This window comes from Sturnira hondurensis, unplaced genomic scaffold (assembly GCF_014824575.4).
Source record: "Sturnira hondurensis isolate 20B ecotype Veracruz unplaced genomic scaffold, ASM1482457v3 Scaffold0017394, whole genome shotgun sequence".
Classification (NCBI taxonomy): Eukaryota; Metazoa; Chordata; class Mammalia; order Chiroptera; family Phyllostomidae; genus Sturnira; species Sturnira hondurensis.
Window position 1 is genome coordinate 1,776,749 of NW_028090025.1, and position 23,636 is coordinate 1,800,384.

General features: G+C 38.8%; 1 protein-coding gene across 1 annotated transcript in view; it reads right to left on the reverse strand.

Moving 5' to 3' along the window:
* Nucleotides 1-23,636, reverse strand: part of MYO16 (myosin XVI) — a 360,482-nt gene that overhangs the window by 61,105 nt on the left and 275,741 nt on the right. The window contains exon 10 of the mRNA XM_037067733.1: nt 542-692. Coding sequence (XP_036923628.1) covers nt 542-692 — 151 coding nt within the window. The remainder of the gene's footprint in view (nt 1-541; nt 693-23,636) is intronic.

Consider the following 23,636-nt stretch of genomic DNA (forward strand, 5'->3'; position numbering starts at 1 on the left):
AACACAACACATAAAATAACTTATTCCTACAGAAATAAGACAAAATACATTAAATTTTATAATTTGACGCTCATTAAAATGATCTTCCATAACTTGGGCATTGGAATGTGTGCATACACACACAAACACGCACACAGTACAAGATCACAGTTGCTTTTAAGAATGAATGACTCCATGATTGCTCTGACTTTCTTGTTGGGGAAAATATTTGAGTATTTGAAGGAAATTAAAAAACAGAGCCTACACAATAATTAAAATAATGACCAAAACCAGAACTGGAAATATGCAGGAATTAACACACTGACTGAGTTTACAATCATAATAAATAAGTCAAGACTGTAAATTCAAATCCTTGTAAAACACAATAGCAGTTATGTTTGTTAGTGGTCAGTAAAACACAATAATATCTTATAAATGGAAATTTTAAACAAAATATTAATGCATGCTTTCATTAAAGTTTCTTTGAATGGAAATTTGCGGTATTTGTTTGTGGGCATAAGAGGACACAATCCCAGCAGACATGCAGTGAGGGTATAATTACCTGCTCAGGTTTGGTGGGACCATTCACAGTGGCATTTTCAGGAGTGCTGTCCTGAGGTGGTTTCATGTATAGACCTTTTGCTGCATCTTTGAACATAATGTCTTTTTCCAGCAAACTATCTTGCTTGGCAATTGGCAACACCAGGGGACTGCTGCAGGAAATAATCAATGCTGTAATTAGTCTTTTTGTAACATGGCTAGATCAATCATAAATTACCACAATAGGACATCTCAATTATATATATATTTTAAATCCAGGTAAGAAACAGTTTCTCAATAATGCAGGAAATAAAAGGGAAATCCGCAAGCATTCCTAGCCTTCCTAGCCTTCCTATTAGTTTTAAATTTCATTCAATTTCACATTTAAAAGGAAAAATTTTAAACTTTAAATTTTAACATTTGTAAACTTAAAGAGAATACGTTTACAAATGTATATTATGACTGTAATGGACAAACCAATAAGCAATTTAAAAGCTAAATTTGACACATGTGACTCAAATAAGTAATATTTCAATGTGAATCTTAATCATAAACAAGTGAAGGCAAAATTTTACAATCATTTAAAATATAGTACATATTAGATTTAAAATGCTATAGCATCATGGGCAATATTTAGAGTTTGTAACTAAGTAACTTAGTAATAGGTTACTAAGAGAAAAATTATGAGCATAAGAATGCAATATTATAAAAAGAATGTTTTATTATTTCTACAGCTCAATCTAGCCAAAAAATAAAATAAAACTACTTTGTTTTTTTCCTATAGACTGTACTGCCAAAAAAAGACGTTCTGTAATTTTCATAAAAAGAAACACAGTCTAAATCTTGAATTTTCATTATAACATTTTTATCTTAACATTTTAAAATATATTTTTCTAAATGTTACCATACAAGCAGAAATACATACATATTGAATCAGGTGCAATATATGTAAACGTAATTATTTCATGTAGTCTGCAATAGTAGTTGTGATTCTAACTCAGGCTCAAAGCACTCATTTTGGTTTTTCAAAATTCAAGTTTATTGAGTTATATTTACATTTATAATTAAATGAGTTTTGAATTATATATATATATTATATATATATATATAAATATATATATATTTAGTGGTGTAATCAACATAACAGCAATAGACAGAACTTTTATCACTACTGTGTATCTTTTGTGTCCACCCTTTGGAGTCTATTACCTCCCTTCGCCTCCTGGCCCTCTCAAACACTAATGATTATTCCTTTCACCACACTTTTGCCGTTTCAAAATTGTCATATGAAAGGGGTCGGGTTATGTAGCCTTTTATGTATCACTTCATTTATTTAACATAATGTTTTTGAGACTCATTCATGTTGCTACATTTAGCAATAGTTTGTTTTTTATGGCTGAGTACTATTCTACTGCAGGATATACACTTTGGCTATCCATTCACCAAAGGTTTAGGTTGTGCCCATTTTTTGTCAATTGTGAATACAGCATGTATACACATTCATATACAGGTGTTTGTGCAGACATATGCTTTCATTCATCTTGGCTAAACATCTAGGAGAAAGTGTTTCCAAACTGTTTCCAAAGTGGTTGTGCAATTTGGCACTTCCCCCAGCAAAGCGCTGGAGGAAATTGCTTTACATTCCTGCCAATAGTTTTTAAATCTATTTTAAAAAATAAGACAGAAAACTGTACTTGAACAAGAATTAAATAAAAATAAATAAATAAATAAATAAATAAAATATTGGAAAAAATAGTAAAGTGATTAAAGTGAGTGTGTGGTTTCTCACTAGGGTTTTATTCTCATTTCAATGTGTTTATTTGACATAAGTATGACTGCTTTGGTAATGTATAAGTTCAAATCTTTTGGCTATTTTTCACTGGGTCTTTGTTGTCAGATTATCAAGTTTATATATTCAGATTTAAGTCTTTTATTATATACACACATGGCAAATATTTTCTCCGAGGTTGTGTCTTGTCTTTTTTGTTTTAACAGTGTGTTTCAAAGAACATTTTTTTTCTCTTATGGTTTGAGCTTCTTATGTCTTATCTAACAATTCAGTTCTGAACCCAATATTAACATGGTTTTTCCCTAGGTTTTCTTCCAGAAATTTTAGAGTTTTGTGCTTTATATTTAGGTCTATTATCCAGTGTGAGTGGATTCTTGTACATGGCGCTATATACAAGTCATGGTTCATTTTTTTAGTTTAATTCTTGTTCAAGTACAGTTTTCTGTCTTCTATTCCAAGCCCTGTCCCGCCAGTGCTCCTTACCTCCCTCCCATTTCCGCCCCCCACCTTAGTTATTGTCCATGGGTCCTTTATACTTGTTCATGTGAGTCCTTCTCTTTTTCCCCTGTGATTCTCCTCCTCTCCGCTGTGGACCCTGTCAGCATGTTCTGTATTTCAGTGTCTTTGGTTACATTTTGCTTGCTTGTTTGTTTTGCTGTTTAGATTCCTGTTAAAGGTGAGATCATATGGTATTTGTCTTTTACCACCTGGCTTACTTCACTCAGAATAATGCTTTCCAGTTCCATCCATGATGTTGCAAAGGGTAGGAGCTCCTTCTTCCTTTCTGCAGCATAGAATTTCATTGTGTTAACGTACCATAGTTTTTTGATCCAGCCGTTGACCGATGGGCATCTAGGTTGCTTCCAACTCTTGGCTATTGTAAATTGTGCTGCTATGAACATCGGGGTGCATAGGTTCTTTTGGATTGGTGTTTCAGGGTTCTTAGGATATACTCCTAACAGTGGAATTGCTAGGTCAAAAGGCACATCCATTTTTAGTTTTCTTAGAAAATTCCATACTGTTTTCCATAGTGGTTGTACCAGTCTGCAATCCCACCAACAGTGAACTAGAGTCCCCTTTTCCCCACAACTTCTCCAACACTTGTTGTTTGTTTCTTTGTTTATCATAGCCATTCTGACTGGTGTTAAGTGGTATCTCATTGTGGTTTTAGTTTGCATCTCTCTGATAGCTAGTGATATTGAGCATCTTTAATGTGTCTCTGGAACCTCTATATGTCATCCTTGGTGAAGTGTCTGTTCAAGTCCTCTGTCCATTTTTTAATTGGGTTGCTCATCTTCTTTGAGTAGAGTCGAGTGAGTTCTTTGTATATTTTAGAGTTTAAACCTTTATTTGAGGTATCATTGGCAAATATGTTTTCCCAAACAGTTGCTTTTCTTTTTATCTTGATATTGTTTTCCTTAGCCAGGCAGAAGCTTTTAAGTTTGATGAGATCCCATTTGTTTATTCTTTCCTTTATGTCCCTTGCTCGAGGGGACGTATCAGTAAAAATCTTGCTGCGTGAAATATCTGAGATTTTCCTGCCCATGCTCTCCTCTAGGGCTTTAATGGTTTCACGGCTTATATTTAAGTCTTTTATCCACCTTGAATTTATTTTGGTGTATGGTGTAAGTTGGTGCTCAAGTTTCATTTTTTTGCATGTGGCTGTCCAGTTCTCCCAACACCATTTGTTGAAAAGGCTATCTTTACTCCATTTTATGTTATTGCCCCCTTTGTCGAATATTAATTGACTATAGAGATTTGGGTTTATTTCTGGGCTCCCTGTTCTATTCCATTGGTCCATGTGCCTGTTTTTATGCCAGTACCAGGCTGTTTTGATTACAGTGGCCTTGTAATACAGTTTGATATCAGGTATTGTGATCCCTCCTACTTTGTTCTTCTTTCTCAACATTGCAGCTGCTATTCGGGGTCTTTTATGGTTCCATATAAATTTTTGAAGTGTTTGTTCTATGTCTGTGGAATATGCCATTGGCACTTTAATAGTTATTGCATCAAATCTGTAAATTGCTTTGGGTAGTATGGGCATTTTGATGATGTTAATTCTTCCAATCCATGAACACGGTATATGTTTCCATTTGTTTGTGTCTTCCTTGATTTCTTTCTTCAGTGTTGTGTAGTTTTCTGTATACAGGTCTTTTACCTCCTTGGTTAGGTTTATTTCCAGATATTTTATTTTTGTTTTTGCTATATCGAATGGGATTTTTTTCTTGATTTCTGCTTCTGCTGTTTCATTGTTGGTATACGAAAATGTCTGATTTCTGCATATTGACTTTGTATCCCGCTGTTTTGCCAAATTCATTTATTAGTTCGAGTAGTTTCATGGTAGAGGCTATAGGATTTTCCATGTACACTATCATGTCATCTGCAAACAATGCCAGTTTTGTTTCCTCCTTTCCAATTTGGATGCCTTTTATTTCCTTGTCTAATCGCTGTGGCTAGAACTTCCAATACTATATTGAATAGAAGTGGTGAAAGTGGACAACCTTGTCTTGTTCCTGATCTTAGTGGAAAAGCTTTTAGTTTTTGCCCATTGAGTATGATGTTGGCTGTAGATCTTTCATATATGGCCTTTATTATGTTGAGGAATGCTCCCTCTATTCCCACTTTTCTGAGTACCTTTATCATAAATGGGTGTTGTACCTTATCAAAAGCTTTTTCTGCATCTATTGATATGACCATGTGGTTTTTGTCTTTGCTTTTGTTTATGTGGTGTATTACATTTACTGATTTGCAGATACTGAACCATCCTTGCATCCCTGGGATGAATCCCACTTGGTCGTGGTGTATGATCTTTTTGATGTATGGTTGGATGCAATTTGACAATATTTTGTTGAGGATTTTAGCATCTATGTTCATCAGCGATATTGGCCTGAAGTTTTCTTTCTTTGTTGTGTCTCTATCTGGCTTTGCAATTAGGATGATGCTGGCTTCATAAAAAGAGTTTGGGAGTTTCCCATCATTTTGGATTTTTTGGAATAGTCTGTGAAGAATAGGGGTTAGCTGTTCCTTAAATGCTTTGTAGAATTCTCCTGTGAACCCATCTGGCCTGGGGCTTTTGTGTGATGGAGTTTTTTTATTACTGCATCAATTTCATCTCTTGTTATTGGTCTGTTCAGGGTTTCTACTTCTTCTTCATTGAGTTTTGGAAGATTATATTGTTCTAGAAATTTGTCGATTTCACCCAGGTTTTCAAATTTCTTGGCATACAGTTCTTCATAGTAATTTCTCACAATCCCTTCTATTTCTGTGGTATCAGTTGTAATCTCTCTTCTTTCATTTCTGATTGTGTTTATTTGGGTCCTCTCTCTTCTTTTCTTGATGAGCCTACTTAAAGGTTTGTCTATTTTGTTTATCTTTTAAAAAAACCAACTCCTCGATTCATTAATCCTTAGAATTGTGCTTTTAGTCTCTATGTCATTTAATTCTGCTCTGATCTTGGTTCTTTCCTTCCTTGTACTTGCTCTGGGTTGTCTTTGTTGTTGTTCTTCGAGTTCTTGCAGGCGTCGGGTTAGGTTGTTTGTTTGAAATGTTTCTATTTTCTTTAGGTATGCATGTATTGCTATGAACTTCCCTCTCAGGACTGCCTTTACTGTGTCCCATAAGTTTTGGGTTGTTGTCAGTTCATTTTCATTATTTTCGAGAAATTTTTTGATTTCTTCCATAATTTCAATCTTGACCCATTCTTTGTTTAATAACATACCATTCAGTCTCCATGCTTTTGGGTGTTTGGGGTTTTTTCCTATGGCATTGGTTTCCAATTTCAGTCCCTTGTGATCAGAGAAAATGCTTGGTATGATTTCTATTTTCCTAAATTTGTTGAGACTCATTTTGTGTCCTATCATGTGGTCTATCTTTGAAAATGTTCCATGTGCATTTGAAAAGAATGTGTATTTAGCTTCTTTGGGATGAAGGGCTCTATATATATCAATTAGGTCCATTTCATCTAGAGTGTTGTTTAATGCTGCAATATCCGTGTTGTTATTTTGTTTGGAAGATCTGTCCATTTTTGATAGTGGGGTGTTAAAATCCCCTACTATAATTTTGTGTCTGAATATCTTTCTTGAGGTCCTCTAGGATTTTCTTTATATATTTGGGTGCTCCTGTGTTGGGTGCATATGCATTTACAATGTTAATGTCTTTTTGGTGGATTCTTCCCTTGAGTAATATGAAGTGACCTTTTGGGTCTCTCTTTATGGCCCTGTTTTTGAAGTCTATTTTTTCTGATATGAGAATTGCTACCCCGGTTTTTTTTTCCTTGTCCATTTGCTTGGAAAATTTGTTTCCATCCTTTCACTTTCAGTCTGTGGTGGTCTTTTGACCTGAGGTGGGTCTCCTGCAGGCAGCATATGTGTGGGCCATGCTTTCTTATCCATTCAGCTATTCTAAGCCTTTTAATTGGTGTATTTAAACCATTTGCATTTAAGATTATTTTTGAAAGGTACTTATTCATTGCCATTTATGTACCCGTGTTCCTCTCCGTCTCTCTTTTCCTTCCTTTCCTTAAAGTAGTCCTTTTAGTAATTCTTGTAGAGCTGGTTTGGTGGAGGCATATTCTTTTAGACTTCTTTTGTCTTGGAGGCTCTTTATTTGGTCTTCTATCTTCATTGAGAGCCTTGCTGGGTACAGTAGCCTTGGTTGTAGGCCCCTGTTTCTCATTACTTGGAATATTTCTTGCCATTCTCTTCTTGCTTGGAATGTTTCCATTGAGAAGTCAATAGCCAATTTTATTGGGACTGCTTTGTATGTTACTTCCTTTTTCTTCCTTGCTGCCTTTAGGATTTTCTCTTTGTCTTGGAGGTTTGCCATTTTAATGATGATGTGTCTTGCAGTAGGCCTCTTTGGGTTCCACCTGATTGGGACTCTCGGCAATTCCTGGATTCATTTGACTTTGTCTCTCCTCAACTTATGAAAATATTCTGCTATTACTCTTTCAAGTAGGTTTTCTATCCCTTGTTCTTCTTCCTCTACTTCTGGTATTCCTATTATTCGGATATTATTATGTTTCATATTGTCTTGCATTTCTCTTAAATTCTCCCCATTTTTTTCTGAGTCTCTTTTCCATTACTTGGTCTGTCTGGGAGATTTTTTCTACCGTGTCTGCAATCTCACTTATGCAATCTTCCGCCTCATCGATCCTACCCTTCATACCTTCTACTGTGTTCTTCATTTGAGAAATTGTATTCTTCATTTCCTTTTTGCCTTTACTGATGGTTTCTATTTCCTTTTTCATGTTGGTATAGTTTGCAGAGAGTTCACTGTAGCTCCCCTATATTTTTTGGTAGCTTGTTGTAAGCTCTTTGAATTTCCTGATAACCAGTGCTTTGAATTCAATATCTGATAGTTGACTTGCCTCTATTTCATCTAACGTTCTTTCTGAGGCTTCCTCCTTTTCTTTCATTTGGGGATTGTTTCTTTGTCTTCCCATTGTTTGTGATGCTCTTCTTGTTGGCCTCAGCTTCTTAAATTGATCTTTTCTGGTTCCCTGAGTTTATGGTGTGAACTTCTGTGGCAGGATATCTGTAAAATTCAGTGGTGCAGTCTCCTGCAGGTATCATGGTGTTCTCCGCTTCCACCTACTCCTTTCTTTATTGTGCATGTGTAATCAGTTGGAGGAGGAGGCAAAATGATTTATGATAGCAGAAGATTATTTTATGTTATTTACAGACACAGTCGGTAGAGAAGAAATAGACAATCTTTAGGCTATGTATAGAGTTAACCGTTCTCTTTGACCCAGCTTGCCACTTTTAAGAAAGGATGGACATAAGTTAAGTCTCTTGTTGGGAAGGAGAGGCTTGTGAGTTGTATCTAGAAAGCAGTGTGGTTGCGGCTGGTCAGATTTTGAGGTAAGGTGAGAGTACAGGTTAGTAACTAGGTGTAGCGTGTGAGTAAATAGAGTAATAGAATTCAGGAACCTGTAAGGTGGTCTAAGGTCCAAGAGATGTGTTTTGAAGTATTACCATTGTATAGAACAGCTCTTATTTACAATAATATTAGAGAAACACTCACGTGATAGACTCTATGTGATCTGTCTAAATGGGGGTTATAGAGCTTGGGTAGTATGCCAAAGGAAAGCAAGTGAAGTATAGAAAATTTGCAATACACTGTGGAGGAAAGAGCAGTGGGAACCTGTCAGGTAGTACAATATAACCAGCCAGGGCTAAGAAACCTGTACAGAAAGAGGAGGAATACAAAGATATTCTTAAAATTAAAAAAAGAAGTAAGAATAATGCAAAAAATAATAATACACCTAAAAGAAAACTAAGCAACACACAAACAAACAATCCAACACACACACACATACACACAAAAGTCAGGAGAAAGCAGGAATAAGTAGAAAATTTGGGAAGAAAGGAAGGACTAAAACCGGACAAAAAGAAAAAGAAATGAGGGACAGAGTATTGAAAGACAGAGCAATAATACAGTTTAAAAGATATAAGATTACTTAAAAAAGAAGTTGAGAGAGGGAAAAAAGGGAAGGGGAAACACACACACACACACACACACACACACACACACACACATTAAAAAAAAAAACACCCTTCCTTTGTCGGTTTCAAACTGTCCAAACTGGTTTTTCTGGTTGCAGGTGGCCAGGCTTCTCCTAGGGCAGATATGTAGGCCTGCTCGAACCAGGCTACCAGATTGGAATGTGCATGCCCACACTCCTGGGAGGCTGCCTGTGTCCCTCGGTATCTGGCACTGTCCTTCTCACTCCCGTGGTGGGACCCAAGTGTTCCCAACCCTCCCCTGGATGGCTGCTGGGTGGTTGGGCCGTGAGGCAAGGTGCTGTCACAGAGCACCTCAGTTCACTTTCCAATAGAGACTTCTCCACAAAGCCTCCCTCTCAGCCCAGCCCAATCCCAAAAGATTAGCAATGACAGTGTCCTTCTTAAATCCCCCAGGCTGGCGGGCTGGTCGGCTGGCGGGCTGGCGACCACAGAGTCCGCAGTTGAATAGGGCCCTCCACCCTTGCCACCCTTTACGCTAACTTAAGCCCACAGGTCTCTGCCTGGTATTACCCAGCCTGCCTAGACGGGGAGTGGGGGAGTCAGTTCTCTCCCATGGACCCTGTAGCAGGCCCACGGCTCCCACGGAGTCTGTTGCCGGCCCACCGGGTGCCGGGCCTCTGGAGTTCACTCCGCCACAGGCGCCCCTGCCCTGGATTCAGACGGGGCCTCTGTTTCCCACTGATCGTGCCAGCCCAGATTGCCCACCACTTCTCGTCAGTACTCAGGCACTCACGCACCGCTGGAGGTCACCCGCCTTGGTCGTGCAGAGGGTGCAGCTGAAGGCACGGAGGCAGTGGGCGTAGCCGATTTTGTCCTCACTGGCCTTCTGGAGTCCTCGCAGACCTGCAGCTGTCTGGTTTCTCTGTCACACTCTCTGATCTCTTATTTTCATAAATGTTGGGGAATTGTTGGTTGATTATGCTGTTCTNGTTTCCCACTGATCGTGCCAGCCCAGATTGCCCACCACTTCTCGTCGGTACTCACGCACTCACGCACCGCTGGAGGTCACCCGCCTTGGTCGTGCAGAGGGTGCAGCTGAAGGCAAGGAGGCAGTGGGCGTAGCCGATTTTGTCCTCACTGGCCTTCTGGAGTCCTCGCAGACCTGCAGCTGTCTGGTTTCTCTGTCACACTCTCTGATCTCTTATTTTCATAAATGTTGGGGAATTGTTGGTTGATTATGCTGTTCTGCGGTAGATCCACCTGGATTTTCTACCAGATGCACGGGAGCTGGGTTCCCTCCGTGCTACTCTGTCGCCATCTTCCCCCTCTCCCGGTTCATTATTTTTTCATACAGTTGTCCAAATGTTCTAGCACCATTTCTGAAAAGAACACTGTTTCCCAACCAGCTACCTAGACAGCCATGTTAAACATCAATTGACCATATATGTGCAGGTGTATTTTAGGACACTCCATTGCATTCCATTGACATTATAGTCTATTCTCATGTCAATATTACACTGTCTAATGAACCATCATAGTAATGTTTTAATCAGGTAATGTGCCTCATCCAACTTCATTTTTAAAAATTGTTTTAGATATTTGTGGTTATTAGCATTTTTACATAAATTTTAGAATCTCTTTGTCACTTTTCATAATCACACCTATTGTAATTTTCATTTACATTGCATTCAATTGATAAACCAACTGGGGAGAATTCACATATTAACGATGTTAAATTCTGTCACCCATGAGCACAATGTATTTCTCCATTTATTTTGATATTCATTAATTTCTATCATCAGCATTTTATAGTTTGGGGCATTAAAATCTTGCAAATAACTTGTTTTATTTATTCTTATATATTTCATGTTTTTATGCTATTGTGAATTTTTTAAATTTTAACTTCCAGTTGCTGATTTTTAGTATATAGAATTATGAACAATTTTGTATTTTAACCTTGATAGGGGAGGAAGAAAGTGATTTGAAGGGCTTCTTTCAGTAACCATATGTCTCATTGTTTTGCAGCCCATCTCTATGCCCTGTCTTCCAACTCTAGTCTAGGAAAGGAAGACAGACTAGTAAATGGCTACGTGAGGGCCAGGCCTAAAGGAAAACCAGAGATAGCAAAAGAACTCACTTACAGAAATGTGAGGTCAGTTTTATTTCCTCTAAGCTCTGGTTAATAATGTTTCAAAGCATTTTAGTCAATGAAGATTTTTCAAGTAGGTAGGGGGAATATATATTTCCAAATGGCAGCATGATATGATACAGCTGCCACATGGACACATTTTTGAGTACTACACAGCTTGATGTCTGGCTCTGCCACCTTGGGCCAGTGATAAAACCATTATGAAACCAGTTTGTAAACCAATTTGTAAAAAAAGGCTTATATTGAGGGATCACTAAATATAACACATGTAAAGGGCTTAGCACAATGACTATGGCAATAGGAAGCAATAAAGTTAGCGGTTGCCTGTATGTGTGCAGAACTGCAGAGTGTCTGGTATTTTACTCTACATACAAGCTCTAAGAGGTTAGCTTGTTACTCTCTCATGGATGTGTACAGAAGACAAAAGATTCCTGGATCAGAGAGAGAACTTTATTACTCCCTGCAAACACAGTGTCCAGAGCTTTATGTTTGAGCTCAGTGTCCAGAGCACAAGTTCTCCATGCCCCTTCCATTGGAGGGTAGGAGTGAGCACCACGGGTGGAACTAAATGGACACCTACACATGCAGCACGTTTTGTTATAGGAGAAAAACCTGGCCAAGAGCCAAGTACTTTCTGAGTAAGAAGCACACATTGTACCAAGGAGCAGACAACCTAGTGCCCTCCTTTGGGAATGGGTGTTTTGGTCTCTGTGAACTACTTAGTCACCTGTGTGGCTAACTACATAGGCCTCACAGTCTGATGAACTGAGCAGGAATGTGGAGGGTACTCAGGGCACATATCCCTCTCAATAATGTGCTTATTCATTTTAAGTATTTACCATAAAAAAGAATGTTAAAAAACTTGTAAAATTTTATGTCTAGATCTGCTTGAATCTAGTAATAAGATATCCATAATTCCCAAAGAAGCCTTTTTTCTTCCACAAGAAACTTAGAACAATGCCTGTCTGCTCAAATGTGTATTCATCATTCTTAAAGTTCCCAAGAGTGTCCCCTGTGCTTCTTTGATATGAGCCCTTCAAATATTTGAAAACAGTTATAGTTTCCCTATATTTTCTATAATTTACTGAGCCACTTACAAAACATTAAATAATTGTATGGCATTTAATGTGTGACAGTCTCTGTTCTAAGTACTCTCAGCATATCAACACTTTATTTGACAACAGCATTATAAGGTAGGCACTATTTTTATACTTACTCTACAATAGATGAGTAAACTGAGGGCCACAGGGAAGAAGAACTTGATCTGGACACATGCAAACGGGAGGGGAGCTGACACTTGAGTTCCAGAGCTTGTGTCCTTAACCCCCCTGCCACACTGCCTAAATCTGAAAATCCATCCTCACATGTACCAAAGCATTCCCTTACTTATCTCCACTAACATCAATAACCTTCTTTTTCTGGAGAAAAAAAACTAAAGACATTTTGCAGATACTTCTGAGTATAAAGCTACTAATAAATTAATGGTTTGATTGGTCAGCTATAAACTAGAAAGATGGTTGATGAAATACATAAAATCACAACATAAAAGATTTATGAAGTGAAAAAACAGTGAGTTTACTAAAATAGCAGGCTCCTTGAGAGCTCCAGTTGGAAAGAAGATTGGTCTTGGCGTGGAGTGACCTCATTCTAAGTCAGTTTTTATATCACATTGGCCTAACCTTCTAAGGCGGTGGTCCCCAACCTTTTTGGCACCAGGGGCTACTTTCCTGGAAGACAATTTTTCCACAAACTGGGGCNTTTGATTGGTCAGGTATAAACTAGAAAGATGGTTGATGAAATACATAAAATCACAACATAAAAGATTTATGAAGTGAAAAAACAGTGAGTTTACTAAAATAGCAGGCTCCTTGAGAGCTCCAGTTGGAAAGAAGATTGGTCTTGGTGTGGAGTGACCTCATTCTAAGTCAGTTTTTACATCACATTGGCCTAACCTTCTAAGGCAGTGGTCCCCAACCTTTTTGGCACCAGGGGCTACTTTCCTGGAAGACAATTTTTCCACAGACTGGGGCAGGGAGGATGTTTTCAGGATGATTCAAGCACATTATGTTTATTGTGCCCTTTATTTCTATCAGTATTACATTATAATATATAATGAAATGATTGTACAACTCCCCATAATGCAGAAGCAGTGGGAGCCCTGAGCTTGTTTTCCTGCAGCTAGATGGTCCCATCTGGGGGTGATGGAAGACTGTGACACCCAAAGTGTGTTGCTTATGTCCATCCACCCTGTAATCTCGTTTTGGTTACTGCCACTGTAGAAAACCCTGCTTCACAAAGATAGAGTGTTGGAAATGGAAGCAGGCTTTTCAGTGCTTTTGTGTTAATCTCAAGGTATTTCACCTTGACTTTAATCCAGAATGTGTGGAGCTTTGAAGTCATTTCACACATACTTCTAAGGCCATTGCCATTTGCGATCTCAAGCAGTTGATCTTCTTCTAGCACAAAGTGGATTCACCTGCCTTGTTCACAAGTGGGTCATGGATCCATTCCTTCCTGGTTTGGGGGTCTTTTGTGGTTGGGAAGTAATGCTCAAACTATTTTAAAAGCTGAGATAGGTGATTATGCACCAGCTGGGAGAGAGAAGGCCATGGTTCAGTCACTTTCAAAATCTCTGCTGATCTTTGAAACATGTCAAAAACCCCAGTGTCCATTTGTCACCCCCATAATTCCAGTTTGGTCTTGGATGCAGCCACTTTATCTGCCAATTTGAAGGTAGCTGTTGTTCTCCCCTGAAGTGATAGATTGAGTTCATTGAGCAGGCTGATTATGTCATACAAGTAAGCAAGGTTTGTAACCCATTCTGTGTCACTGAAATGTGCTGCCACTGGTGACTGTTTTTCTAGAAGAAATTTCTGGAGCAGCTCTTGTAACTCAAAAATTATGGCCAGCAGTCTATTTTTGGGAAGGCATCTCACTTCTATTTATGAGAAGTGTGTGCTCTATGTCCATCTCCTTACAGAGCTGTGTTAAGAGAAGTGCATTAAGGGCGTGTACTTTAATGTGGTTGATAATTTAATCACATTCTGCAAAACACTGTTACATTCAGGTGACATTGTTCAGCTAGCCAACATTTCTCTATGGATGACACTGAGCAGAGACTGACATTCAGAAGTGACCTCTTTGACCCAAGTAGTGAAACCAGAAAGCCATCCAGTCATGGCAGCCAACCCATCTGTTCATATAACAACACAAAATGACCAATTCAGCTTTCCTGATAGGTAATCACCCAAAGACAACTAGTTCTGCAGCTGTGGTGTTGATTGGCAACAAAAGTACACATAACATATCCTCATGCACAACCTCTTGAAAAATACATCACACAAAAACAAGCATCGTTGCCTTGTTGTCAACATCAGTAGACCTGTCAACCTGGATTGCATATCACGGTGACTCATTAAACCTAACAATTGTGTCTCAACATCCTCTGCTATTTCATCTAGTTATGGTGCCAGCTGAAAGAGGACCATGTGCCACCTTTTGAACTGCAACCTCTCCTCAAAGTTTACGGCAAATGTCCTTAGCAGCAGGTAGGATCAACTCTTCACCAATTGTAAAGGGTCTCCTAGGGTCTCCTAAAGTGGTTAGCCACTAAACATGATGGTCTCAGTGCAGACCCATTTGATGACATAGTGGCCTTCTATAATTGCTTCTGTTCTTCATGTTCACATTTTTTTTCTTTTGAAAAACTCCAAAGGCTTGTCTTTTAATGCAGGGTGCTTGATCTCCATGTGGTGAAGCAGTTTTGAAAGTTGCATGGCTTCATGGATTAGGCAGTCACCACATATTATACAAAGTGGGCTTGGAGAATGTGAACCACCTGTTGCAATGAACGCATATTTAAGTAGGACTCTTGGTATTTTCTTTTAAATTCAGCTTTCTTTTTGTTGGCAGTGTTAGAGTCTTCTGCTGTCTTATCATTGGATCTTTCCCCCTTTTCAAAGAAGCTCTCCAAGTGATGTTTGTTTATTACTCATCTTGGCCAGGGTTAGCATGTGGGCTTACCAAAACTGTGACTGAGACAAGTGTGGCAGGAGGGGTGTGAGAGAAGATGCAGATGGAAGTAGTAAATAAAATAATTAGCAGGCCACATGCAGACTAAAATGTCAGATTCTGACTTAAAGCGTGCCACCAGATACAACTGTGTAATTGAAGTACATCAACTCACTTACTACTATGAAGCCTGCCACCAGATGTAGCTTGTTACCTGCCACTCACCGACAGGGTTTTGATATGAGTCTGCAAGCAATTGATTTATTATGGTCTTTGTGCAGTCAAACCTCTCTACCAATTATGATCTGTATTTGCAGCCACCCCAGTGTTAGCATCACCGCCTCAGCTCCACCTCAGATCATCAGGCATTAGATTCTCAGAAGGAGCATGCAGCCTAGATCCTTCACATGTGCAGTTCACAGTAGGGTTTGCCCTCCTATGAGAATCTAATGCTACTGCTGATTGGACAGGAGGTAGAGCTCAGGCAGTAATGCAAGCATTGGGAAGAGGTTGTAAATACAGATGAAGCTCAGCTCATTCACCTGCTGTTCATCTCCTGCTGTGTAGCCCAGTTCCTAACAGGCCACGGATTGGTACTGGTCCATGGCTAGGGAGGTTGGAGATCCCTGTTATAAAGCCATTACAATTTCTAGGCCACAGCTTCATCTTTGTCAAATGCAGAAATTACACTATGTAATATCTAAGTGTATATCAAGACCTATGTCACTAATACATAATCTCTCTTCATATCTTTTCACCTCCATTTTTAGAAAATTATTTATATACTCAATAATATCATAGGTTATATGCTCTAGGATCTATCACTAATAATAATTGCAAATATCTGGTTACAAATACTCTCTTATTTATGTAAGAATAATTATTTTAAATAATACTATGGATTAAATGGCAACATATTTAGTAAAAAATTTTTACTAAAATATTATTTGTGTCTAAAACACAAATAAAAATTTCAATGTGTGGCATGTGGTTGTATTAAAAATTATATTGTTTTTACAACATCAAGTATTCATCTTGTAGTCCTCAATATTTACCTGCAAAGAAAAAAAATTTTAGCCCTGGCTGGTGTAACTCAGTGGATTGAGCATGGGCTGGGAACCACAGGGTCACCAGTTCGATTCCCAATCAGGGCATATGCCTGGGTTGTGGGCCGGGTCCCCAGTAAGGGGCACATGAGAGGCAGCCACACATTGAAATTTCTCTCTCTCTATTTCTCCTTCCCTTTCTTCTCTATCTAAAATAAATAAATGAAATCCTGACAAAAAATTTAAATCTCTCAATTAAAATAAGTTGAATCCAGCCACTCTACGCATACATGAAGGAAATTTCTGAACATGGCAACTGCTGCCTTTGCTAGAAGTGACTCTCCAGGATGTATTCATTTTGCTAAATAGGTATTTAACATATGATATTTATATGAAATATCTCATTCATCAAGTACGATGTTTAGAACCAGTCACCAAAGTTTGAGGTGTAACCTAAATTGCTTTCTTTATATGAATCTTGCATAAGGAGATTTTACTCCAGATACCTGCTCAAAAGGGAAAGCCTCTAAAAAAGACAGTTTCCTATTTCAATGAGTGCCAATGTTTTGACATGAACTTACATATTATTTCTTTCATGCAGGAAACTAGGAGGAATGAGGAATGTTTCTGATCACTGGAAACCTTTACTAAACAGTAGTAATAGAGTTCAACATACAAACACTAGGGTTCTAGTGGAAGTGCTTTGTTCATCATGAATCCCTCTGGACGACTGCTCCCTGCCAGTCACAGCCGCCCCTGACATCTATGACAACAGTGCAAGGCCTTCCAAGTGAAACAAAGACTGTAAAGAATCTAGAACTGAGTGTCTGATTGAACTTATCTCAGGTGATGCTGTTTACTGCACAATGATTACTGAAACTAATTTTGAAAACGCTTAGGTCACTCAGGGTCAGAACCTTACAGGTGCAACCAGAGACCTGGTGTTCACCCAGCAGAAGTGAGAAAATTAACATCTGTAGTGCAATTGTACCTAAGGGTCTTAGAGTAAAGCGCACTCTCCAGTGCTCATCTGAGCATCCTGGTCTAAATTACAAGGAGGCATTTGCACAATGAATGTCCCCATGTGCAGTGGCAAGACATAGCTCAAAAGCTACCTTCCTCCTATGAGTAAAATTTTTAGACTTGCATGGCCAGATTGTGTGTACCATGAGGTTTTGGAGATGCTCAGACCATCTTCCATGCTTGTTTCTGTCTTAGGCTGGAGAATATGAATAAAGAATCCAAAAATTTGGATCCTAATTGGAGTTGCCACTAAGCTATAAGTCTGTCAGACTTCTGGGCTTCTGTTTCTCTGTGAATAAAATGTGAATAATTATATCTACCCATCTATGTCATAAAGTTTAAATGAAGATAAATGGAAATGGTTATTAAAACTGCTTTGATATGCAAACCATTTTCCTTTCAATTGAGAAACAAAAGCAACAGAAAAATTACTGTGTAGCCACAAGTTGCCTTGTTTTTGAATAAATACAATAAGTTGAGACTGTTTCATAAAATGTGGCACCTTCAAGGCTTTCCACAAAATCTACTTAAGCCTATTGTGTGTCTCAGATTTTACTGTGGTTGAGGACATATTGCATAACTCACACTGCACCATTCAAAAATCCTCACAGGGTATTTCTCTTCAACAATAACCATTTGGCTGAAGAAGCCACCTTGGGATTTCCCCCTGACTCCTCCATTCCCTTTTCTTGTGGCTCTCAGCCCTGCTCAGTTCTGCCCCCTCCTAGACTTTTCTTAGTCCTATGCCAAGCAGCATCTTCTCTCCATCCCAAGTTCCAGCTGACTCAGAAGCACTGGAAACCCAGACCATAAGCAACCTAATCAAAAGATGCACCCAGCCAAAGCTGGTCTTCTCAACAATGGGTTTTCTTTCTAGCTTCCTGGAAAATAAGATTTGCTGCATATGATCACAATCAGTTTAAAAGCACCTAGCTGAAGGCACCAATTCTACTGTCAAGCCTATAGATATTCTTTAGATAATTTGCTGACAGTTCATGGACAAATAAAGAACATTCTTTGTTTTCTTTTTCTCATTTCTCAAGGATTTATGTAGTATTACAATGAGCCAGTTACTGCCCTAAGCACTTTTGTAAATATTAACTTGGTTATTCATCAAGAACAAGCCAATGAGACAGGCATCATCCATCAACATCACCACCACTCTGTGGTAAAATTGCACACTGCAGTGCGATTCTAAGGCTGACTACCTCGAGTTAGCATGGACTCCACAGGTGAGGGGCATAATCTCCAGTAAGGCTGCCTCACTTCAGATGCCAGCCACATATTTGGGAGTCTCCATTCCACCCACACGTGGACCAACTAGCTACAAATTTGGGGGCTTCCATAATCCACCCTCAGGTTAGATAATTCACTACATAATATAGTGTTTTTGTGAATTCACTAGAACTCATATGCTTGTTATTATTACAGCTTTATTATAGAGAACATACAAATCATGACCAAGGTGAGTTCTGAGAAGGTCCTAAATGTGGAACTTCTCTCCCTGGAGTTAGGGCACATCCCAGCATATTGATGTCTATACCAAACAACAAGCCCCATCACAATTGTTGTCCAGAGTTTTTATTAGGGTACCATTATGTAGGCATGATTAACTCAATCATTGACCACATGTTTGAACTCAGTTTCCAGTCTTTCTCCCCTCCTGGTGGTGAGGCTTGCTCAGTGTCCTAGTCTGTAAATCACATCATTATTTTTCTGTGTGACCAGGCCCCACCCTGAATCACCTTGTTAGCATAAACTTATATACGATACAAGAAACTTTTAAAAATATTTTATTTATTTATCTTTAGAGAGGAAGGAAAGGAGAGAAGGAGAGAAGTATCAATGTATGGTTGCCTCTCGTGAATCGCCTGCTGGGAACTGGCCTGCAACCCAGGCATGTGCCCTGACTGGGAATCAAACTGCAATCACGTGGTTTGCAGGCTTGCACTCAATCCACTGAGCTACACCAGCCAGGGCAGAAGAAACTTTTAAATAACAAAGCCACTTGGGAATTCTAAGGTCTTAGAATCTCCTCTCTCAGAGGGCAAGAATAAAGGCCTGGATAAATTCTTTATTATACAACACCTACAGTTTACAACTGAGGGAAAATGTAGCAGAGAATTTTATTAAATTATCCAAGTCACAGTGCTAGTAAGTGCTGAGCCCAGTAAGTAAAATCTAGTAACAGTGGGGAATCACAATCCTCACTATCATTATTCTGACATTGTTTCTGTAAGTGCTGACTCTGACTAAGTACATAGCTTGTATAAGAATCCTAGGAACTAATTTCCAAAGATACAGACTCTGCTCCTCAGACATTTCAGCTCTGGTAAATTTGTTGAACTTCAACCACACAACCAGGATGATGTAAAACCAGAATGATGAAACCCAGGATAGTCACACCAGACCACTGCTTGACCAGTTTCAGAACAGACTGTGCTGGCCTCTGTATAGAAAACTTTTCAACCCCCTCCCCTTGATCTCTTTGTTCAGCTTTCCCTCTCCCTCATTATAAAAACATCTGTCTGTATGGAGATGCTAAGATGTCTTTTCAAAGATATTGTATTAATTTACTTATTTTAAGAGAGAGGACAAGCAAGGGAGAGAGAGAGGGAGAGAAACATCAATGAGTGGTTGCCCCTCATGTGCCACCCACCAGGGACCTGGCCTGCAATTCAAGCATGTGCCCTGCCCTGACTGGGGATCAAACCAGTGACCCTTTGNAATGTATGGTTGCCTCTAGTGAATCGCCTGCTGGGAACTGGCCTGCAACCCAGGCATGTGCCCTGACTGGGAATCAAACTGCAATCATGTGGTTCACAGGCTTGCACTCAATCCACTGAGCTACACCAGCCAGGGCAGAAGAAATTTTTAAATAACAAAGCCACTTGGGCTTTCTAAGGTCTTAGAATCTCCTCTCTCAGAGGGCAAGAATAAAGGCCTGGATAAATTCTTTATTATACAACACCTACAGTTTACAATTGAGGGAAAATGTAGCAGATAATTTTATTAAATTATCCACGTCACAGGGATAGTAAGTGCTGAGCCCAGTAAGTAAAATCTAGTAACAGTGGGGAATCACAATTCTCACCATCATTATTCTGACATTGTTTCTGTAAGTGCTGACTCTGACTGAGTACATAGCTTGTATAAGAATCCTAGGAACTAATTTCCAAAGTTACAGACTCTGCTCCTCAGACATTTCAGCTCTGGTAAATTTGTTGAACTTCAACCACACAACCAGGATGATGTAAAACCAGAATGATGAAACCCAGGATAGTCACACCAGACCACCGCTTGACCAGTTTCAGAACAGACGGTGCTGGTCTCCGTATAGAAAACTTTTCAACCCCTTCCCCTTGATCTCTTTGTTCAGCTTTCCCTCTCCCTCATTATAAAAACATCTGTCTGTACGGAGATGCTAAGATGTCTTTTCAAAGATATTGTATTAATTTACTTATTTTAAGAGAGAGGACAAGGAAGGGAGAAAGAGTGGGAGAGAAACATCAATGAGTGGTTGCCCCTCATGTGCCACCCACCAGGGACCTGGCCTGCAATCCAAGCATGTGCCCTGACTGGGGATCAAACCAGTGACCCTTTGGTTCACAGGCTGGCACTCGACCCACTGAGCCACATCAGCCAGGGCGCTAAGATGGTTTTTGAGGCATGAGCCTGCCATCTTTTCCGGTTGCCAGCACCTCAAATAAAAACACTTTCTTTCTCACCAGCACCTGTCTCATGCGTTTGGCTTTCTTGGCAGCAGACAGGTGGACCTGAGCTAGGTTACAATCTCTCCCAGAATACAGACTGTCTTCTGAAGTTGTCACACTCAAACTCACCCTAAATTGACATTACGTCACATCTATAGCTGAGTGACCATAACTGTGAAGTTCAAATCAACAATTTCCTGTTTAGAACCAAACTAGAAGTTTTAGAATCAAAAATAAAAATGACCTTCTCACCAAAACAACATAAGATTGGGTATATTTGGAGACTAAAGTTTAAGTATCAGACAGGAATGTAAAAATAAGGATAGTGGTAGAAAGTACTTTTAAGTGTTAAATCTTTTAGGGATTAAATGACATTACGCATGTAAACCACTTTGCACAAGTCCTGACAACTTGTAATTGCACAACAAATAAATTTTACTGTTGTTATCATAAGTTATCATTACTATTGTTATTAAAAAATAAAAACCCACAATGTGTTTAGTAAACTACTCTATTTAGGCATTGTGCAAAATTTTTGTGGCTCCCAACTCAAGGGCTCCATGAAATAGAATATTAGAAACAAAAGTATGCAAATATCAAAACTTTCCAGTGGTTAAAAACCCTAGGAGAGCACTTCTATCTTCAAACACCAAAGGGTATATTCAGCAGCTGTTACCTTAGCAGCAATAACAGTAAATGAGCCCACCCACATATATAAAGACGGAGAAGACTGCACAGAGCATTGGCACCCAGTGGCAGAAAAGGAAAGAAGAATGCAGTGCGGAACAGCAGTCAAGTATGAGAGTAGTTGTAGTAAATTTAAAGCAGAAAGACAAAAGCTAAAACTTTACAAATAGAGAATATTATACTTGGAAACACCTTTGGAGTTCAATTTAACCTGCTCATTTGAGACATGAACTTGAAAATCAGGCAACAAATAAGGATCTTAATAATGTTCTTTGGATAGAAGACATCTTAGAAAACATGAAATATGCAATCATCCAATAAGGTAGGAAAATCTCATTGATTATATACTGAAACAAAGAAAGGCATTTACTATAAACAATGGGACACAGTGGAAATGACATTCTTATCCTGCTTAAATCACAAAATGCTCACCCAAAAATGAATGAGTTGACAGTGAAAAGAAACTTCAACTTTAATGCTGAAATATTATAGAGAATAAAACATACAATTCTTTCTTAAAATTTGAGCAAATTATACTCTGGAAAAGCATGGGTTAAATCTGATGAAGAAAGATGGGCAACCATAATTCAGATGAGGAATACATGATAAATCTTCAGTATGAGAGCTAGGAATGAAAGGTGGGGAAAAAAGATTTACTGAAAAATAGATGATACAGCAAGAGGAGAAAGCTTTTTAAGTTCTTTCTAGTTCTATACTTATACCAATGAATATGCCCTATTCATTTTTCGGCAGCACAGTGAAATTAAAGAAGCAATGGTGTTCAGTGGACGGCTTGCTTCTGACTGAAGCAGAGGAAGACTACTAATTCAACCCCTACCTGCTTTTTTTCTTTATTCCTAAATGTTTTTGTTCTATTTTAATTTCTCCTTTGCTCCCTAAACTTGAAGGACTTCTGAAAACAGCTTAAGACCAGTCTTCATAATTCAGGAATTAAACCATTCAAGAAGTCAATTGATTTAAATGAATGAAAACTTATATTTTCATAGAACAGTAGCATCTGAAAAGATTAAAATAAACCACCTGCAGAAAACTGTGGCAATGTTCAGGAGAGGAGAGGGACAGAAAATAGAGGAAATCCAAACTCCAAATTCCTTGCATAGGGAATTTTGTCACAAACAACTGATTTGTGACAAAATGCTACTTTATAAATGATGTGTGAGAGGTTTTTAAAAGAAATTTATTTCTATCTCCTGTTAATATGTAAATTATCTGATATACTTCACATACAGGATGGGCCCAAAGTAGGTTAACAGGTTTTTTTGTGTGTAAAAACAATACGATAATTAATATATAGTAGCACAAGAAGAAACTATGTGTTTCATGTACTCACAACTGTAAACTTACTTTTGCCCCACCCTGTATGTTCTCTATCAAAAGAATGGCATGTTGAAAATGTCCCAACACATTTCAGTAAATTCGTTGTCCACATCTATCACCATGGTGAGATCAAAATACACTAAAATCAACAAGTATTATTTTTTTCTCAACAATACACACACTTATCAGCTTTAGAGAATGTTTTGCCCTCTATAATGTTTGTGAGTTCATTCATGGAGGAAGCTTCAAGTGTTCACATTTTTCCTTCTCATGGTAAAATAAGACCTAAAAAAGTAGGTTATAGAAAGTGAAATTTTCTACATTAAAACACAGTAATACCTAGCTGTTATTTCATCATGTCTATTTGCTCCTGGTTCTTATTTATTTATAGCATTTTAAAGACAATGAGAAACAATGTGGTAAATTTGATCCCAACCACGACATCCAATTCTACGGATAGAAGAAATGAAAGCAAGTTTGTATCTGTGATGAAAATTTAGAAGTTGTGAGCAAAGGAAAATGGCGGCTGAGTAGGATGGAGTGACTCCAGTTCTTGCACCCCTGGGAGAAATTCCTGGCAGATCTACTGAGGAACAGCACAAACAATTCCCCAACCAACAATTCCCCAGCATTTATGAAAATAAGAGACCAGAGATAGTGATGGACAAGACAGCTACAGGTCCTTGGGGTCTCAGGGACGTGAGTAAGGATGGAGGCAGCCAGGCCGGCGGCAGTCATTGGCTGGCACATAAGGGACCTGGAGCCATGGCTGCTGCAGCAGTCAGAGCCCAGGGGCTTCCTTCCGTCTGTGCCCAGCGACAGGGGCGTCTGCCACGGAGAACTCATCGGGAGCCTGGCAACCCTAAGTAAAGTCAAGGGCCGTGGCGGTGGTGG